This window comes from Vigna unguiculata, chromosome 9, assembly GCF_004118075.2.
Source record: "Vigna unguiculata cultivar IT97K-499-35 chromosome 9, ASM411807v1, whole genome shotgun sequence".
Lineage (NCBI taxonomy): Eukaryota > Viridiplantae > Streptophyta > Magnoliopsida > Fabales > Fabaceae > Vigna > Vigna unguiculata.
This window is the reverse complement of record NC_040287.1, coordinates 41925579-41944379: the sequence shown is the minus strand read 5'-3', so window position 1 is coordinate 41944379 and position 18801 is coordinate 41925579. Positions and strand designations below refer to the sequence as shown.

Genomic DNA, 18801 nt, shown 5'->3' with positions numbered 1-18801 from the left:
AAACTTTTTCAAAAAGGAAGCTATGTGTATTTTTAATTAAATGTTAAATTTTTTTTTCTGAAAAAACAAAAACATTATAGTAAATTTAATTATCATAAAATACTTAAGAAAAGCTTCCCATCAACAATAGTAGGTATATTAAAAACTGTCCAAAAGGGTGCACCGTTTTATTTGCTAAATACTTAATATTACAGTAAATTTAATTATCATAAAATACTTAACATGGTACCTTTATCTAATTATCTTACATTGTTTACAAATTATTGTTTTGTTGTTTTATTTCAATTAATTTCTATTAATCTTTATCATTTTGTATAATCAGTTTAGTTGTTAATTTAACACTTAATTTTTCTATAATTTCTAAAAAAAATGCTGATAATTTAATTATATCTGTTCAATCAAGATAATAAAATTATAGTAAAAATGAATATAATTTTTTTTTTAAAAGTTTAAGTGTAAGTCTAAATTTTACATTGAGTAAAAATAAGAAGTTAAACATCATACAAGGATGAAGGTTCATAAATTCATCTTCTTAAAGTTTTGGATTAAGAGTGATATCAATCTGATAATCCTCTTTTGAAAGATCTAACAGTTTTAATCCTAATGGACCAAGAACTAAGATTAATTATTTTCCGTTAATTTATAAAAATAAAATAAAAGAATTTATCGTCAAAGTATAAATTTATGAAGTATTGTTAGTCTAAACAAAAATAAGTTAAAAGTATAACTGCCTAATATTTTCACGGGAAACTCATTACAATCACTGGATCTTGCTTGTGAAAGAATTATGGTATGGATAAATTTGTGAAATACAACATATTCAACATATCCTGTAAAGTTCAGATACTATGTCAAGGATTGTCCTTTGCTAATTAAATTACAGAACAGAGGGGGCAAAACAATGGAAAGCAAAGAAAGAAAACTTATGGTACAACCATACATACAAAAACCACCTCCTTAATTAATTACACAAACCTCCCCAAAACTCAATTCTGTCAAACAAGAAGGGTTTGGACCTTGGTGCTTTGCAAAAGTCACCACCATGTGGCTTAGTCGTTATGAATTCAAATAGAACCTGCGCAAAGTTTAATGACCAGATTTTCCTTTTGGTGAAAAGAATCTACTAAAACCCCGTGCATGCTTCTCGGGTGTAGTGGCAGAAGAAACTGAAGAAGAGGCTGACTTGGTGGGTCTGTGTTTTGGTTTTGATTTAGAATGCTGTACTGGGGATCTGGCTGGAAGGGTGGATTCGCTGTCCGAAGGGCTAAATAAACTGTTGGAAAAATGTAACGGAGACTCCGAACTCAATCTTTGAACAAAAGCTGAAGTAGCATGGTCCATCTCCATCTGCCCTAATTCTTGAAATTTTGGCCCATTGGTGGTGGGTTCATCTTCTGTGAATCCTTCATCCTTTGGGTTTACCTTACTGTACGATGAATCGATTGGCTCAGTTTGTGGACGTAGAGCATTTAACTGCTTGCCCAGAAGAAGTATGGTTTCCTGACACTCGGCTAGCTTTTCAGCAGCAGCTGTCAAATCTCTATCCTGCATTTACAATAGAGATCAATCTTAGACTTTTAACTCATCCAAGGAAATCACACATTTTAAGATACACACTTTATGAAATTTTTAATCATCATGAGGGCCTATATTTTCCTAACTTAATTTTCTTTTAACATATTCTGCAACATGACATGCGAAATTCAACATGGTCATTGATATCCACAATGGAATTAGAGCCTTACATGCGAAGTCTTGTGGTCATCATCAGCTGACGAGTACTCAATCCTGACAGACAGTAACACAAATCAGAAATTTAACCAGCATAAGAGATTTCCGTCAATTTAGATATATGACACCTGCTTTTCATGACATTCCAATTTTGATCAAACATAAACACAAATGCTGAAAATATGTCATCAATGGACAGTAATTAGGGTTGCAACGCATGATTTCAGTACTTGTACCCAGATATCAGATGATGCCTTACCTTTGTAACTGCTCTTCTAGATCCTTGCTCCGAGTCAAAGCAGCTTCATGAGCCTTCCTTTCATCTTGAAGTTCATTCTCCAGAGATTCTATCTTAATTTGCAGACGGTTCATCTCGGTTTCCATGTCCTGGGCACGTGTTTCAAGAGACTTGTACGATTCTGCCATACACTTTAGCTGCGTCTCAGCCAAGCTGTTTGAGTTTTTAGCAGAAGCCAATTGTGATTTAACTTCAGCTAGATGTTGTTCAGTCTCTAGCAACTGAGACTTGGTTATTTCAAGAGTTTCAGTACAATTTGACAGATCAGTCACTATTTTTTCTTTCTCTAGTTTCAATTCTTCAAACTTTTGCATTGACAGTTTTTGTGATGCAGCATCCACTCTAAAACCTGAGACCAAATTCCCATCGTCGGGAACCTCAGGATTAGAAGACGAACTAAGAATATGGGAGCAGCCAGTTTGATATCTTTCTCCGGATGAATTGTCTTGTGCTAATTTATTTTCTGGCAAAGCAATCTTATCTATGCAATCAGGACTGTTACTTTCAACTTCTGTGCCCTTGTAGCCGAGAACATTAAATCTGAACTCACTTGCTTTATCTAGAACATAGGACAGGTCGAGAACAAACTGTAGCAAGCTTGCATTGTTGCTTAATGTTTTATCAAATGTGACGGAGAAGTCCTCAATCTTTTGCCTCATTTCATTTCCGTCACAAGTGATGTCATGAAATGTCATTGCTTCCTTGCCAAGGAGCAGTACAAATTCGTGAATCTGAGAAATTGCAGCTTCCAAATCTGAAGTTACACGCACATGTTCTCTGAGTTGCTGGGATGAAATGATGTCCTTCTCAAGGTTTAAGCCAGCATCTTCAGGGTCATCCTTCCTATCACATGTAGCATCAGAAGGATGCGCATCCACTGAGTGGCGGATAGTAATGTCAAGCGAATCGTCAAGCACATGTTTAATATCCTCCACAATCTTCCCTATGTCAGCATCCTTGGATAAGGACTCAAAAACCAGTAATATTCTTGATCTAAGTTCTGCTAGCATCAAGCCACTAGCATCAGATTGAGGATCGGGGGCTGACATCAAAGCATCAGAAGACACTTTATTTGGCAATGGATTTGAATTGCCAATTTTTTCAGACGGACCTTCTTTGCCAATACTGACTTCTGATACATCATTGTCAGTTGTCTTATTGTTTGAAGAAACTGAAACAGTGGCGTCTGCATTGGAATCATTTGACAAACGAGCCAACTTCTCCACCTCCAGGAAGTCATCCATTAGTTCCAACTTATTAGAGACCTCAGATTTGCTTGATTCCTCAGTGCACTTTTCTTTAGGAAATTGGGAATGCCCAGGAACTATTGCTGTAGACCAAGATTCAGCACAACTTACTGCATCGTCATTTCCATCTTCAGACATGGAGACCAAGCTTGGTGCACTGCTTGCATTTTGATTATAAATGCTTTCGTGAGACTGTGCTTCCAAACTTTGAAGTTTGCTCAGTGTTTTGGCGCACATACTCCTTGAGGCCTGCAATTCACTGTTACGTTTAGCCAAAGCTTCTTTCAGCATCTTTGTTTCTTCTTCCATTGCCAATAAACGCTCTGTAAGAAATTCATTATCCTTCTGGAATTTCTGCACATTCTCCAGAGAGAAATCGGGTAATGGAGACAAATTAGGGGAAGCAGGCTTCACAGGGGACTTCCTTAATCGACTTTCTCCAAAATCTCGGCCCAGGCTTTCAACTTCTAGTTTCATCTGTGCAAGTGCAGCAGGACCAGGTAACTTTTTCCTCACGAGACCACGTAATCTTTGGCACTCAGCCTCTAACTTAGCAATTTTTTTTACACCCTCCATGTGCTGCTTGTTAGCAGCTTCAGCAGACCTCAGACTCATGTTTTTTTCTTCATTGCGAATTTCAAGCTCTTTGGAAACAACATGTAGTTCATATTTAAGTGAATTATTTTCCCTTTCACATGCTTCTATGTTGCCCTTAAGAAGCTCAATTTCAGCCTCAGCACGAGCCTTATCTTCACTTAATTTGATAAGCATGTTAGAGCGCTCCTGCAATGACCTTGACAGGGCCCCATTTTCAGCAGCAGACCTAAGAAGTTCCTGCTCAAAATTCGTTATCTTTGCCTCGAGCTCCCCCTTAATCTTGTCTAATTGCTTGGTTTTTGAGAGAGCAACTTCCTGTATTTTCAGCTCATGTTCTTCCTTAAGGTTTCGGATTTGTCGCATACACTCTTTAAGGGCGCCATCTAAATGTGTTGCACGATCCTCGGCAGTGAGTTTCAAAAGAGTGACAGATTCTAGATGATTCTTCAATGCCAAAGCCTCAGCTTCAGCCTTTTCCCAGCCTGCAGTGTTTTAAAAACATTAAGAATGATGAGAATGCATAATACTTGATACAGCTTCTTCAGCTACTTTACCATGTATAAGATGGTAAATAAAATCATGAAGCATTTTACCTGATACAGCTTCTTCAGCAACTTTAGCATGTTGCTTTACCATGCTTTCCTTGGTATTTATCTCGGAGTTTGCTGCGGACAGCTTTTCATTAATTTCCTTGATCTCATCCTCCAGTGCCTGAACTTTTTCCTCATATGTCTTCACTTGATCCTCCAAGCCAGACAGATGCGAGTAGGATTCCACAGAGATTTGGACGTAGTTTGGTTTCTTGTTATCCTGTACACATGTGAATCGAAAAAGAAATAGAAAAGACAAAAAAAAAACTATTAACTAGAATCACATTGTTGAATCAATCAAACAAGGGATAAGAGTTTGTAGTCACATAAAGTTGGCAATCCATGTTCTACTCCTAGACACACACACATACACACTAGAGAGTGGGAAAGTTGAGAAAGATAACATCCACAAAGTGGCAAAAACTATAGACATTAAAAGCTGCTATAACAGTCAGACTCAGACAAAAAAATAAAACAGAACTCAGTTGCTAAATAGAACTCAAGGTGGAAAATTTTCAAAGGAGCAAAAGTTCTGCACATATTTCTTGTGTGAAAAATGCCAACAAACAAATATACCTGGTTGTTGGAAGCATCGGAGGAATCCAATGCAGTAGCTGCTTTCTCAATCACAGCCTTCTCCGATGATTTTTTCTTCCAAGGCCAGCGTCGATCCATCGCAAACTAAAAAATCCACGTAGCGTTAAACACTCAGATTAGGTTTTCACCACACAAAATTGTCACACTAACAGAAACAGACTCTGGTGCAAACTCCATAATCAATTCTACCACCATTCTAGATAATTAGATTCGAATGACAACAACAGAAAAGACGAATCTTCAACCAGGACTTCAATTTTTACATCTTAAAAATTCCAAACATCTTAATTAATTAGGCAAAGAATATTAAAAAAAAAAAAAAAAAACCCACCTTGGGATGCAACTTAATAACTATGCATTGTAGCGTAGTGCGTATATAAATGTAATTGTGGGTGGTAAAAACAGATTGGATTGAAGTAAGGTTTTGGATGTGGATAGAACGAAATTACTAAATTGGTGAAACGCATTGAAGCAGCATGGCACTGCTTACGCGTGTGCTGGAGTGGAGTGATGGAAATGAAGTGGTATTTATGTAACGGCGATTTCCGAGATCTAACGAAACCAACCACCGCACTTGGCTAATGTGGAGGTGTGCGCATGCTATAGCCGTGCACCATAACTATCAAAAGCCACATAATATTCTTTTCTCTCCACTGCACTCCACTCACTGCTCAGACTTGAGAGTAAAGCAAGTTAGTGGGCATTTTCATTTCTATTCTTCAAAAGATAAAAGTGAGCTTTCGTAATGATTGTTTACTATGCCTAACCGTCTTTATCGCCCAAATTAGATCCCAATTAATCGAAATCAGGTATCGAACATTAGCGCCACCACAATTAATCTTGGTAAAATTCTCCAACGCGTTAAAGAATGAACCAAATGTTTCTCATTCCTAAAAACAGCAACAATTGGAACTGCAGGAACAGCATCACACCGACAATTTAAAGAAAAAAAAACGAAAAAGAAAAAGAAAAAGTTCTCCCTCCATGACCAAATATATGAAAATAAAATTCAAAAAATAAATAATAATTCGTAGCGTGCAGTGCACTGTGCAGTTTCACTGAAACTGTTGCGAGCAGGAAGACAGAGAGCGAAAAAAACGTGAATGATAAACTGGGGAAGAAAATGTGAATAAAATAAACTTACAAAAAAATGGGAGCGAAGATAATGCGAGGCGAGAGGAGCAGTGGAAGCAAACAATGGTATTAAGAGATTGAAAAGTGAAAAGTGAAAAGTGAAAAGTGAAGAATAAGCAAGTCAATTAGAATAGGAGACGGAGAGAGCGGTGGCGATGGCGGTGGTGGCAGCAGCGGCGGCGAGGTGGTTGCTATGTTCCTAAGATATTCGGAATAGAAGGTGTGCAGTTTGTGTCTCCCGAAACTTAAAAGCAGGATGTTGAAGGAGACGCAAAACCCATTTTGTTTTTATATTTTTGTGAGGCAAATAGAATAAATATATTAAATAAAATAATGTTGGGCAATCTTGATCAACGCGTAAGAGAAAAGAAGTGTGTGTGTGTGTGTTTTTTTTGTTAAGCAAAGTGAAGATTGAAAAGGTTAGTGGTGGTTTGACGCAATTGACCCTTTGGGATGCTTAGAATGGTTTGTGTCAGACGCAAGCAAGCATCTGAATTGTGAGCTGTATCCGATTTTGGTAAAGAAAAGTGGTGGCATTAGTTTTCTTTTACTTTTGGATTCTGAAGTGTTTAGTTTTTTAATATGTATGTATTTAATTGAAGTGTGATTGGTAAGTAAGGAGTTTGGACCACAGTAAGTGAGTGGCATTCTACACTCTACAGCTCACACATTTTGGTGTGTAGCTAAGCCATGGCTGAGTTGGAGGCTCTGTAACTTCATGGCCACTGCTCACTTCCCATGCCATCAGGTCAAGAAGTCCTTGGATTCTTATTCATAACTTCTTCTACTCATGCCGTCTTACCAAAATTATATAGTGAATATTATTATTTATATTAAGTTTATGAATTTTTTTAATAATATAAAATTTAAATTTATATCTGATAGGTTTAAGCACATAAGTTATTGACACTATTTTCAACCCAAAACTTTAAGACAATGGAGTTTATGGGTCTTTATTCTTATATAGTGCTCTACTTTCTGAATTCTGGTTAATGTGGGACTTAGACTCACACTTGAATTCCTAACAATTTTTTCCTCAATGGTGGGTCCCTTTAACCACATTCGTACCCTTCCCTTCCAGCAGAAGCATTTCCAACCACGAGTACCCCTTTTATGTCCTTTTTTGTACCGTCGTTCTTCTTGACGGGACACGCTTTACCTGGAACACTTTGTCACGAAGACTTTCGATATTAAAACTATACTGCACTCGTCTGAATCAGTTTTAACCATAGACTCTGATATCACTTGTTAGGTTTACAATAAGGGAGTATCTTTACGATAATTTTTCATTAGATTCAAAATCTAAGAGGGGTTCGATGGAATTGTGTTGTGTTGTGGTCGAGAATACCATTTGCTAGTTATAATGGTTGACAACAATTTATTCTGTGGAGTTCATTTATTATACGGTTTGTTTTGTTTGTCTATATCGTTGAAAAAAAAGCTAATATAAGTACGATCTGATAAAGTTTCAAATCATAAATATTTAATTTTAGAGAAATTGTTGATCTCGCATTTAATTTCGTTTTTTCTTGTCTCCTTCTGCGAAAATTAATATAAATGTTTTTGAAAAAACATCTTATTTGATGTAGAGTATGACGTATCGTTTACTTTCAATTCTTTTCCAAAATATTTTTATTAATCAAACTATTGATTGCTGGCTTTATTTAAAGAAATTAAATTTATGAATTTGTTATAATTTAAAAATGAGTTAGTATTTCATATTAGAATTGGTCCAGAAAACAAATTTTGTAAAGAGGGTATTTGACGAAAGAAATTTGAAAAACCCAATGGAAAAGAAAGGATTGCATGATTATTGGAAATAAAATGTGAATAATATATTATTTTCACTGTAGAGATCATATAACAATAACAACTATTATACATTCTAATAACTATAAAAAAAATATGAAAGAGAGAAAGAAAAATATTATTGTATTTTTTATTTATTATCTGGGTTATAAGTTTAATGTTTTGTAACTATTAATTTTATATATTTTTGCTTTTAAATAAAAGGTTTTCAATAATTTAAACATAATTGCTTGAACTCCATCATTAAATTTGTGTATCAACTCGATTCCCCTCATGTTATTAATATCTTATTAATACAATATTAATAAATATTGTAAATATATAGTATTTTTTTATGGTACAAAATACTTTAGAAAAATATAACATAATAAATCATTAATAAAATTTAACATAAGTCATTGTTATATCATATATAATGATTTACAGTTAATTAACTGCTGGCTCGAGGATGAGTAAGATATCAAATTTAAATTTTGTAGATAAAAAATACATTAGATATTGTGCATAATACAACATTCAATATATGCAACATAACATTAAATTACACCTTAAATCAGCATTGGTTAATTCAATTTTTTATTAATAAAATTATTTGTCTTTAAAACAAATGATCACTATTTTATTTTCTAAAATAATAGTTTACTAAATACTGCTTAAGAGTTACATATAATATTCACCACCAAAAAAAATCGATAGTACTCTATATTAAACTATAATGAAAGGGAAATACACAGAAATATGAAAGATATAATTATAATTTATAAAAGGTGAAATCATGACCAAATAAATGAAAAAAAATGCTTTTAGTTTATATATATATATATATATATATATATATATATATATATATATATATATATATATATATATATATATATATATTCGTGAATAAAGTGAAATATTGCTATATAATAGTTTTCTTAAATTGTTAATGAAACATTTATCATACATTTTTAATTTGTTCCATATTTTTTGTTCATTTTGTCTTGATAAAAAATATGAGTTATTTTGTTAGATGACATATTTATTAAGAATTGTTTTTAATATGTTAAAAAAAAACTATTCATTAGGAAAAGAATATATATCTATTCTTGCACGGGATTATACGTCCTTTAATGTATAACAGTATAACAGTATAAAGTATAATTAAATGAAATAAAATAAATATAATATTGAACACGTAAATAGTTCAGACTAAAATGAAAAACAATTATCATCTTATTTATCATGAAAAATAGTTATCATCATCTGCTGCTGTTTTTAAGGAATCAATTTCAAAAGTATTCATCTTATATTTGTTGAATTATCTCGAGTATCGTAATTAACTATTTACTTTGTAGTGATATCTAATATAAGTTTATTTAGAATGTAAATTACTTGATAATTTTCATTAATTTTGTCTCAAGTAATCTTTAGTTACTAATTTTTTGTCTATGAATAATTAAATCCAATTTTGAGCCCGCAGAAATAGGAATGTTACTACATTCATTTATCACGTCAATACACCCTAATAATTCAACTAATACATGTTCTTACGTGAAAATTAAGTGTAGTATAAGTAAGCTATACAATATATATTTGTGATTTTTACCAACTTTTAAATGTTAATCATTTACAGTATAAGTAGGAATATTATAAACTCAAATACAAGATTATTGGCCGCTTAGATTATCCTAATTAATAATCAAATATCATTTATGACTTGTGCTGCATTTTCCATACATGATAGTCCATATCATGAAAAGCATAGCGTGGACTTTTTTAAAGGGATATGTTGAATTCAGGTGTGGGCTAGTAATACATGGTAAACATCAAATCGAGAATAATTAAGAAAAATAGTTGGTCGGTCCAAAGTCGAAAATAACAACACTTTGAATCTTGATAATATCTTAGAATAGATTTACACTATTTTTTTAATACAAATTTCAATTTTCGGAAATTTTGGTCGAAAAATAATTATTTTTCGATCTGTAATGTTTTTTTTTATCATTAAGTGGTTTTTTGAAATTTTTGAGAGAAATGACCTTAGATTTATATATTTATATTAAGTTCAAAGTTTTCTATATTTTTTGTGAAAAAAATTTGATGATAAATTAGTTAATTTAATTTTCATTCATATAAAATAATATAAAATATTTAATATTTTATTTTTATATATTCTTTTATAATAAATATAATTTGTCTATATTTAAGAAAATAGGACTTTTATCATAAATTTAGTTCGCCCCTAATGTTTTTATTTTTATTTTATTTTATTCTTTTAATAAAATTTTATGTTGGATAAATAATGTTGAGTTTTAAGATATCAATAAATTTGAGATGTCAAAATTTAAAATGATAATAATTTATTTGAAAACAAATAATTAAAAAATATTTAAAATTATCTAATAATTTAAAATGGTAACAAGTACACGAAATAGAAATGTACTGACACTTAACTTTATAAATGATTTACAAAATAAATTATTTATACATTTATATATGTCCAATTAATACGATTGTTTTTATGAAAATCTTAGTCTAATTCAAAGTTTATTGGCATCTAAACACAGGTAGAAGAAGTAGAAGGTCTGAATCAGGCTTTAGCTAAGCCAGGTTTTCCGACCATAAATTCCTTACTGATGGCAAAAGCAAAAGAGCAGTGAGTGGTGGAAGAAAGAGACAGAGAGTATATGGGATCCAATGACTAAAGTTCAAACTTAAGCTCAGAGAATAAGGTTAAAAAAAATAAATGTTGTCCCCACTTACCCACTTCTCATGGTTTTTCGATACAGTAATGTGCTGTTATATATTTTTTAGTAGTACAACTTTTAACTATCATAATATTTAAAAGAAAAAAACAATGAAATGTGAATGTATTATTTCATAATTGTAAAGGAAAAAGCCTAATTTTAATAAATTAAAAGCCTCACGGGACTTTGTTTCAGAAAATTTTACACTATTCCTTCAAATTTGGCTATCAAAAGAATGGGACCACGTTGGGTTGCCAGGTTGCAATTTCAAGACCTGCAAGAATGGAATCAAAAGTTACTTTAACCGTAACTTTTACACAAATCTCATTATCACATATTATTTATATTTCACGTAATTTAAATATTTTTGCAGTGGCAAAGCTTTAATATTTCGTTTGGTCAGAAAGGGAGAAGAAAATAGAAAGAATTTTGCATGAGCGAGAAAAAGTAATAAAAAGGTATAAAAATGTGTAAAGAATAATTCGGATGTATTATTTTAAAGAATAGGGTACCATATATATATATATATAAGAGTGCTATAATTTCTCATCTATTAAAAGTATGATAACTGTACAAATTTGTTCATAGAGGTAATAATGCCTAAATTATAGCTAATACAATATTTGATTACATAATATTTGCTAATAAAATATTTGACATATCTTAACACTCTCATTCAAGTTGGTGCATGAATATCACACATTCCCAACTAGAAACTCATTAAACACTCTCTTTGACACTCTTCTCGTGAGAATATCAGTCAACTGCAATTATGATCTTACATAAGGAAAGAAAATTATTACAGCTTCAAATTTCTTTTTGATGAAATGTCTATCAATCTCCAACATGCTTTATTCTATCATGTTGCACCAGATTGTGAGCAATTGTTATAGTCGACGTATTATCACAGTACAAACTTATAGTTTCATTTTGTTTAAAGCCCAAATCTGATAGCACATTTTTAGTCCACAAAAGTTCACATACACCTAGTGTCATGCCTATGAATTATGCTTCAGCACTAAATCTTGCTACTACATGCTATTTTTTACTCATCCAAGTTACAAGATTCCCTCCTACAAAAGTAAAGTATCTAGAGGTAGATCTTTTATCATCTTTTGAACCTGCCAAATCTGCATCAGTGTACCCTTATACTTTTAAGTTTACATGATTTATGAACAAAATAGTTGGTGCCGTCAAGTCATTCAAGGGTGAGCGCTTCGTGCATATGGGTAGCAACGGAAGTCCCAAAATCATGTTTCTCCGATTGATTTTCACCAGAAGGAGCCATCAGAAATATTCAAATAAATAAGCACCGCTTCCTATATTGTAGAGGATGTTGATGTTTGGCTCTTGATACTGTATAAAAATGGTGTAAAGAATAATTTTGACGTATTATTTCAAAGAATAGGGTATTATATATATATATATTACACACACGTACAAGAGTGTTATAATTTCTCATCTCATCTATTAAAGGAATGACAACTGCATAAAAGGATTATTTGAGATATCTTAACAAAAGGTAAAAATTAAATATGAGTGATGTCAGCAAATTACTAAAAGGATAGTGAGGAGAATTTTTTTGCTTAAATGGAGAAACATTTCTTACAACATTGAGTTCATTTGGGTTAAGGAAATTTAAGAAAAGGATTATGGATGACCTTGTCGAGGTATAATTTCTTACAACATCTATTATATTTTAATTTCTAAATTAAATAAAAATCTTTTATTTTATTATTTATTTATTTAATGCTTAAATTCTTAAAGTAGTTATTTATCGTGAATTTAACACTAATTAGTTGTTATAATTTTGTTAGCCTAAATAATAATTTATTTTTATATTTTATTATTCATGAAATATTTAATTTTTACATATACATTTGATGTGAATCTTAATTTTTTTGTTTATTTAGTTTATTTCAATTTTATTATTATAGCCAAAAGGTATCTTGTCTGATCAGCATAATACTCGATAAATCTTCTATTTTTATTTCATATGTTCTTTCGATATTGTGTTTGTCATCATACTTACTATCAATAGTAGACTCATGGAATACAACAAGAATATATGAAACACTAAAACAATACCATTATTACAACATTTGTATACTTTTATTTAAGATTTAGTTTTATACAGTCCGACTTCCAATTATGTGGAATGGATTTGTCCGACTTATTTTCTCCGTACCAAATGCGAGATAAACTAAAATAGAATGTATCAATCCATGTTCTCAAACAAAGATAAAAAAAATAAATAAAAAAAGTTCTGCTTCATCCTCTTCTTTATTTTTTTGGAGTTAAAAAAAATATATTATATTATGACTCTCATTTATATTAATCGATGACTCACACTAAATCACAAAAATAAATGTTTTTAAAAATATTAATTGCATTTCATTGTTAACAAAAAAAAAAAGAAGGAACATTTACCTTAAACCAATTCAGTAAGTTTTGTTGTAGAGTTAAAGAGACACCAACAGATTATATACATAACAGACTACTATTTGGTGTATTAGCCATAATCTGAATTATGATGAATTGATTGTTTAAACTGAATTGTTACGTGTGAACCAGAGTTGAATGCAATGAATTAGTGTGTATGTTGTATTAGTGTATCTGATCTTGACTTTTAACTTCTCACAGTCATTTTCTTGAGCCTTCTTCGATTGACATGCCAGCTTATTCTTCCCTACTAATTTTTATGTGCTCCAAAGTCCTAATCTCTCTCCAAACTTTTTTCTTTCTTAATCACATTCTCTAAATTTTGGTATTTCCTTGATGTCATGCTTCCTCTTTGTCTCTTTAAACAAAAATGGTTGCCTTTAATTGTGTCGTTGTTAAATTAAAGAAAATGATGGAAAGCCATTCACCAATAAAAAATTGACGAGAGGTGGAAAAACTGATCAAGAAGCAAACCCTTGAAATCAGAAAAGCAAAAGGGAGTGGTGAAGTAAACCAGCTAACAACCAGATTAGAAATGTAATTGTTATCCATTGAAACAATAATCAAACACCTTTTTCATGATGAAAGTAAACAAATATTGTTTTTAATCACAAAGAACGAAACAAAAGCAATGTTGTGATTCTTATCTTAATGGTACATTTGTCTGCAATGAAAAGGGTGGGTCCAAAATCCCCGACCCTTAGGGGACCCGAATTCGATCATTTCTTATTATCAATTTCTCCATTTCTCTTCTTCTTACTTTTGACTTACGTTCTTTGTCTTTTATAATCATTTTTAGTATTGATTAGAGATACAAACAATACAAAGATAAGGGATTCTCCAAAAGACCCAAAATAATTCCAACATATCAACATCATACACACCCCCAAACTAATCATAACATAATTACTCATAAAAATCATTACAATTACGAGTTGGATTCTGCATAGATAGAGACATTCAAATTTCAATCAATCAAACTATTTGCAGCTCCACCCACATATGATCTTTCATTGTATACATAATCAAATTTAAAATATTACGTAACAAACAATTAGTACACTTCAATTAATTATGTGATGTAACTGTTTTCTTTTTAAATATTTAATCAAGGGTTTAATCTCAAAATCTGAATCTATACAAAAGAATATTTAGTAGTTGAAGTCCACTTCTTAGTTAGATTTAGTGTCTTGAAAAATTATGGTTGACTAAGAAATTGGTTTAAAGAAAAAAAAAGTAATTAAATATTTTTCTCATTATCATATTATAAAGCTTTTCTCTTTAAAAAATTATTTTAGTTCATTATAAGCATTAAAACATCCATTCTTCTATGATTTGTTATTATTTATAAGGTTTACGTAATATTTAAATCAATGCAAAAGTAAAATACGTATAACATAAATTAAGATATATGTACATAATTTAATAAAAAATTAAATTTATTAACTATACAAACGCATATTTTTATATAATATACCAATAAAAAATTAGTTTATATATGAGCTCAGGTATCTGTGAGCAAATTCGAGGAGGTCTTTTATGGTAAATAGAGATTCTACAACAGAGCTCAGATGCACAAAGCAAACACCAGACGAAAAGGCGGTGGGTCACTAATTTTATGGGGTGTAAAAAGAAATGTCTGGAATATGTTAAAAAGGGACAAGCCCAGTGTCAGTAAGAGATTCAAAGTAAGGGGGCTTCTCTCTGCACCCCAAACCTTCTCCTGTACTTCCAATAATTACTCTTTTGACTCTAATCAAAAGTATGAAACGGATTTCGAAATTCGTTTCATAAATATTCATGTTTTTTTATGAAACGGATTTCGGAATCCGTTTCAGAAAAGTATGAAACGGATTCTGAAATCCGTTTCACAAAAAAAAAAAAATTGTGAAACGGATTTCGGAATCCGTTTCAGAAAAGTATGAAACGGATTTCAAATTCCATTTCAGAAAAGTATGAAACGGATTCCAAAATCCGTTTCTAGAAAAAAAATTAAAATTTGTGAAACGGATTTCGGAATCCGTTTCATACTTTTCTGAAACGGATTCTGAAATCTGTTTCACAAAAAAAAATTAAAATTTGTGAAACGGATATCGAAATCTGTTCCAGAAAAATATGAAACGGATTCCGAAATCCGTTTCTAAAAAAAAATTAAAATTAAAAATGTAGTTGTCGTTGATGTCGTTGATGTCGCTGAGGGAGGGGTCAAAGGTAGTGTGGCGAAGGAGGTTGAGCTGGGAGAGGGTTGGGGAGGCCCATGGAGAGGGCGGGGAAGTGGGTGGAGGAGGCGATGAGGAAGGTGAGGCCTTCGCCGGAGGGGCAGGAGGGAGAGGAGAGGATGGAGAAAGAGAAGCGGGAAGAGAAGGAGGCGGTGGAGTTGGTTTGGAAACGAAGAAAACAGAAGGTCAAAAAGGTAATTATTGGAGGTACAAGAGGAATTTGGAGGTGCAGGGAGAAGCCCCCTCAAAGTAATAAAAAATGGGCCAAACCCAGTACCAGTCCAGCGGACCCAAAATAAAACACAACATGATTAAAAATAAAATAAAAACGGATTATGGTAATTTTAAATTTTGAAAATTAGGGGCTGAGCGTGATCGCATTGACCAGAAGTTTTGGATCTCAGAGCACTATTACTTCTTCAACATCTCACTCTGATACACTTCAACATTAGATGTGGCTGTAATAAATCAAATGGAGATGACCAGTTTTATTCCTAATTTTTTAATTTTATTATTTTACTGTACAAATTATATAACTGATGAACACATTCCATGTTACATAGACAAACTCATGTGCATGATTTCAAATTTCATCATTTATAGAAGGAATATATACATATCCATAACCTACACTCAGCCTTGCTGGTTTTGGCTAATATACTGTTTATCCACGCGCACTTTTCCACCTTTTAAAATAGCCCACATTTTTCACGAGTTACTAAATGTCATTCAATACTTATTTACCCACAAATATTCCTACAATATTTAATTTTAGATAATAATTTTTAAAGTTTTCAACATTATCCTAATTTCTTGACAATAATAAATATTAGGAATTTGGTCTAATAACCTAGGTAGTCCTTATGCTAAAAGGAATAAAGATACTGTTGGTGAATTATTGAATAAGAGTCTATTTTATGGGTAGGACAACTCATTGTAAATCATATCAAGCTCACGTTTTGATGGTTATGATCTGTGGATCTAACTATATAGACTTAGTTACTACCCTTCTTTTCATATGGTCCATCTCTATCAATAGCTTTTCTAAGTTCTGCAATTGAACCATTCAAAACATGGCTCCTGCGCTTACACTATCTGTTATCAGTCCAATCATCTCAAATTTATTCTTTAAATATATTTATTTATTACTTTTATTTAGTTATAAATATAATTAAACTTAATGATGAAATTTTATGACAGTGCAGTAATTCAAACTTTCTAAATAAATTTATATCGACTAAAAATAAGACAATTTTATAATATATAATTGAGTATAAATCTCTTTTTATATATTAATTTTATAAAGACAAGTTAGATTAAAAATCCACTTCATAATACAATATCGGAACCATGATCATCTGGTGCTAGTTTCACGCCCAGCTTTGTAGCATTTGTAATTGCTTCAAAAAGCAATGTTGAACAACTTTTGCTTTTAGATATAGTGAATACTTCTTTTCCATTACAAAATGTATATTTCAAACTTCTTACATAATAAAGAAAAATATTTTTGATTTCTCTTTAATATGCCCGTCTGATATTCTAACTAATATTGATTTGAAATCGTACAAGGTCTATTTGAAAAACTTTATTCGTAAATACTTTTAGAAGGAAAAAAAAAAGTGAAGTAAAACCTTTCGCACATTAAAATTAACTTTTATGCATAACCAATCATCATCGGCGTTAGTAGATCATTTACATTATTTATTTTTTTAAGCCGTCAAAGAGGACAAATAAGCAAAGGCTATTCTAAATTAAGCAGCATATTTAAAGAGTTAATCCGTTGAAATAAAAGATTAGAGGTACTTGTGTTGTTTTTAACTTAAAGACACGTTTGCTTTACAGAATTGGTTGTTCATTTTTTGCAAACGATGCTGACACACCAAACATTCTATATACAGGAAAAAATTGTTTATCACATTATTTTTACATTTAAGTTAAAAAAGAAGAGTCTAAAGTCTAAACTAACTTAGCTCGTAGGAACATATAACTGTGATTAGTAAAGTGATGACGTGCCTACCACATGTAAAGTCTCTCCTTTCTACAGTTTTTTTCATCTTTTCTTTTGCTTTTGTTCCCACCTGACGTAACCATTTTTATAAGACACCCTACCTCACTCGTATTCTTTAATATTCATATCAATTTTAAATCCAAACAACAAAAATATATTAAGAAAAGAGAAAGAAAGAAGAAATTGTGAATCAATAATAGAGAAAACAAGTTTGTAAATTTAGTCCAACAATTTTAATATATTATGGATTTTTGAAAAATATAAAAATATTTAACTAGAAACATAAATCAAATGACTGTATCTGTATATTGTAGCTATAGATTATTGAAAGGAATAAGAGCTTATTCCAGAAAGGAGCTAAGAATAGGAACAAACACAGTGGAGTGCAATCTTGAGAAGAAGTCAAAGACTCATAACTGGGTAATTAGTTGCGAGATACAGTTGAAGAACTGAACTAAGTAAAGAAACAAAATTGTATAGGTGATGACAGAGAAAGAAAGTATGGACGATGAGTGATGATTAAACGTGTACTTTGGTGCTTGCTTTTTCCTTCACGTGGATTGATGCTATGCTACTGATAAGTCTCATTTGCTGTGTCCTTCTATGATTGCATAGTACTAAAAAACAAACAGATGGAGAATCTAAAATAATTGAGCATGGTGAAATTCAGTTGAATTTGCATGAATTATTACTGGTGGGAAACGTAATAATATTAATAATAGTGAAAATATACAGCATCAGGGTGAAGTAGAGTGAAAGCCGGGACGACTGGGTGGACCATTCTGGTAAGTAACCCTTTGCCATCTCCTCAGCATTCTCCGCTGAATTGCACTGCAGCAACAATGTTGTTGTTTTCGTTGTCGTTTTTGTCATGTGAGTGTGTTGGGTTTGGTTCAGTGGAGCAGTGGTCGAGATTGGAGGCAGAAGTCGAGGTTGTTTATGAGAGGGACGTGACAGTCGTCGAAGCGGTTGGAGGGAGGGGGATCGGATCGTGAAATGAAGCGGAGGAGGTGTTCGAAGAGTGTTTCGTCGCAGGGAATGGCGAGAGGACCGTGGTGTGAGAATCCGTACTCTTCCTCCGCCTCCACTAGTAGCTTCTGGAACACGGGGTGGTTCAGGTAGGTGGCACGTACCACAAATCTCCTGGAGTTGCTGCCCACGCACACTGCCACGTGTCCCGCCGGAACATCGGAGGGTACTTCTCGGTGGGCCGACATGCGGGCCTTGCTGCGCCACCGCCGCAGCATTTGGCGGAGCCTGACGATGTGCCGGATTCTGGTGCATTTTGCAAGTCCTCCTTCTGACATTGAGATTGGCATTTTCCCTCTCCACTGTGTTTGTGTTTGAGAAAAGGAAAAGAAAAATTGGGAGTGGGGGTTTGGAAAAGAGGGTGGTGG

General features: G+C 32.3%; 2 protein-coding genes across 3 annotated transcripts; both read right to left on the bottom strand.

The window, feature by feature from the left end:
* Positions 1-770: 770 nt before the first annotated feature.
* Positions 771-6468, bottom strand: LOC114163037 (filament-like plant protein 4). 2 transcript variants are annotated; one of them, XM_028047082.1, is made up of 6 exons: positions 6205-6468; positions 5040-5144; positions 4467-4683; positions 1991-4355; positions 1746-1788; positions 771-1545 (listed from the first exon to the last, which is right to left on the bottom strand). In XM_028047082.1, exons 2-6 carry the CDS (start codon positions 5136-5138, stop codon positions 1087-1089), a joined length of 3183 nt encoding a protein of 1060 aa, XP_027902883.1. In that variant the 5' UTR covers positions 5139-5144; positions 6205-6468; the 3' UTR covers positions 771-1086. The 2 variants fall into 2 exon arrangements, with proteins under 2 accessions (XP_027902883.1, XP_027902884.1); XM_028047083.1 differs by lacking the exon at positions 6205-6468 and adding an exon at positions 5392-6153.
* Positions 6469-18092: 11624 nt separating this feature from the next.
* LOC114164527 (indole-3-acetic acid-induced protein ARG7-like) lies at positions 18093-18801 on the bottom strand. The gene has a single exon (XM_028049238.1). It carries the CDS (start codon positions 18721-18723, stop codon positions 18298-18300), a length of 426 nt encoding a protein of 141 aa, XP_027905039.1. The 5' UTR covers positions 18724-18801; the 3' UTR covers positions 18093-18297.

Excerpts from the sequence above, each read along its gene's own strand:
- LOC114163037 (XM_028047082.1), bottom strand. The coding sequence starts at position 5,138 with ATGGATCGACGCTGGCCTTGGAAGAAAAAATCATCGGAGAAGGCTGTG. Across the intron at positions 4,684-5,039 it reads CCGATGCTTCCAACAACCAG|GATAACAAGAAACCAAACTA; the intron begins GTATATTTGTTT and ends ACATGTGTACAG. Across the intron at positions 1,546-1,745 it reads ATGACCACAAGACTTCGCAT|GATAGAGATTTGACAGCTGC; the intron begins GTAAGGCTCTAA and ends TTGTAAATGCAG.
- LOC114164527 (XM_028049238.1), bottom strand. The coding sequence starts at position 18,723 with ATGCCAATCTCAATGTCAGAAGGAGGACTTGCAAAATGCACCAGAATC.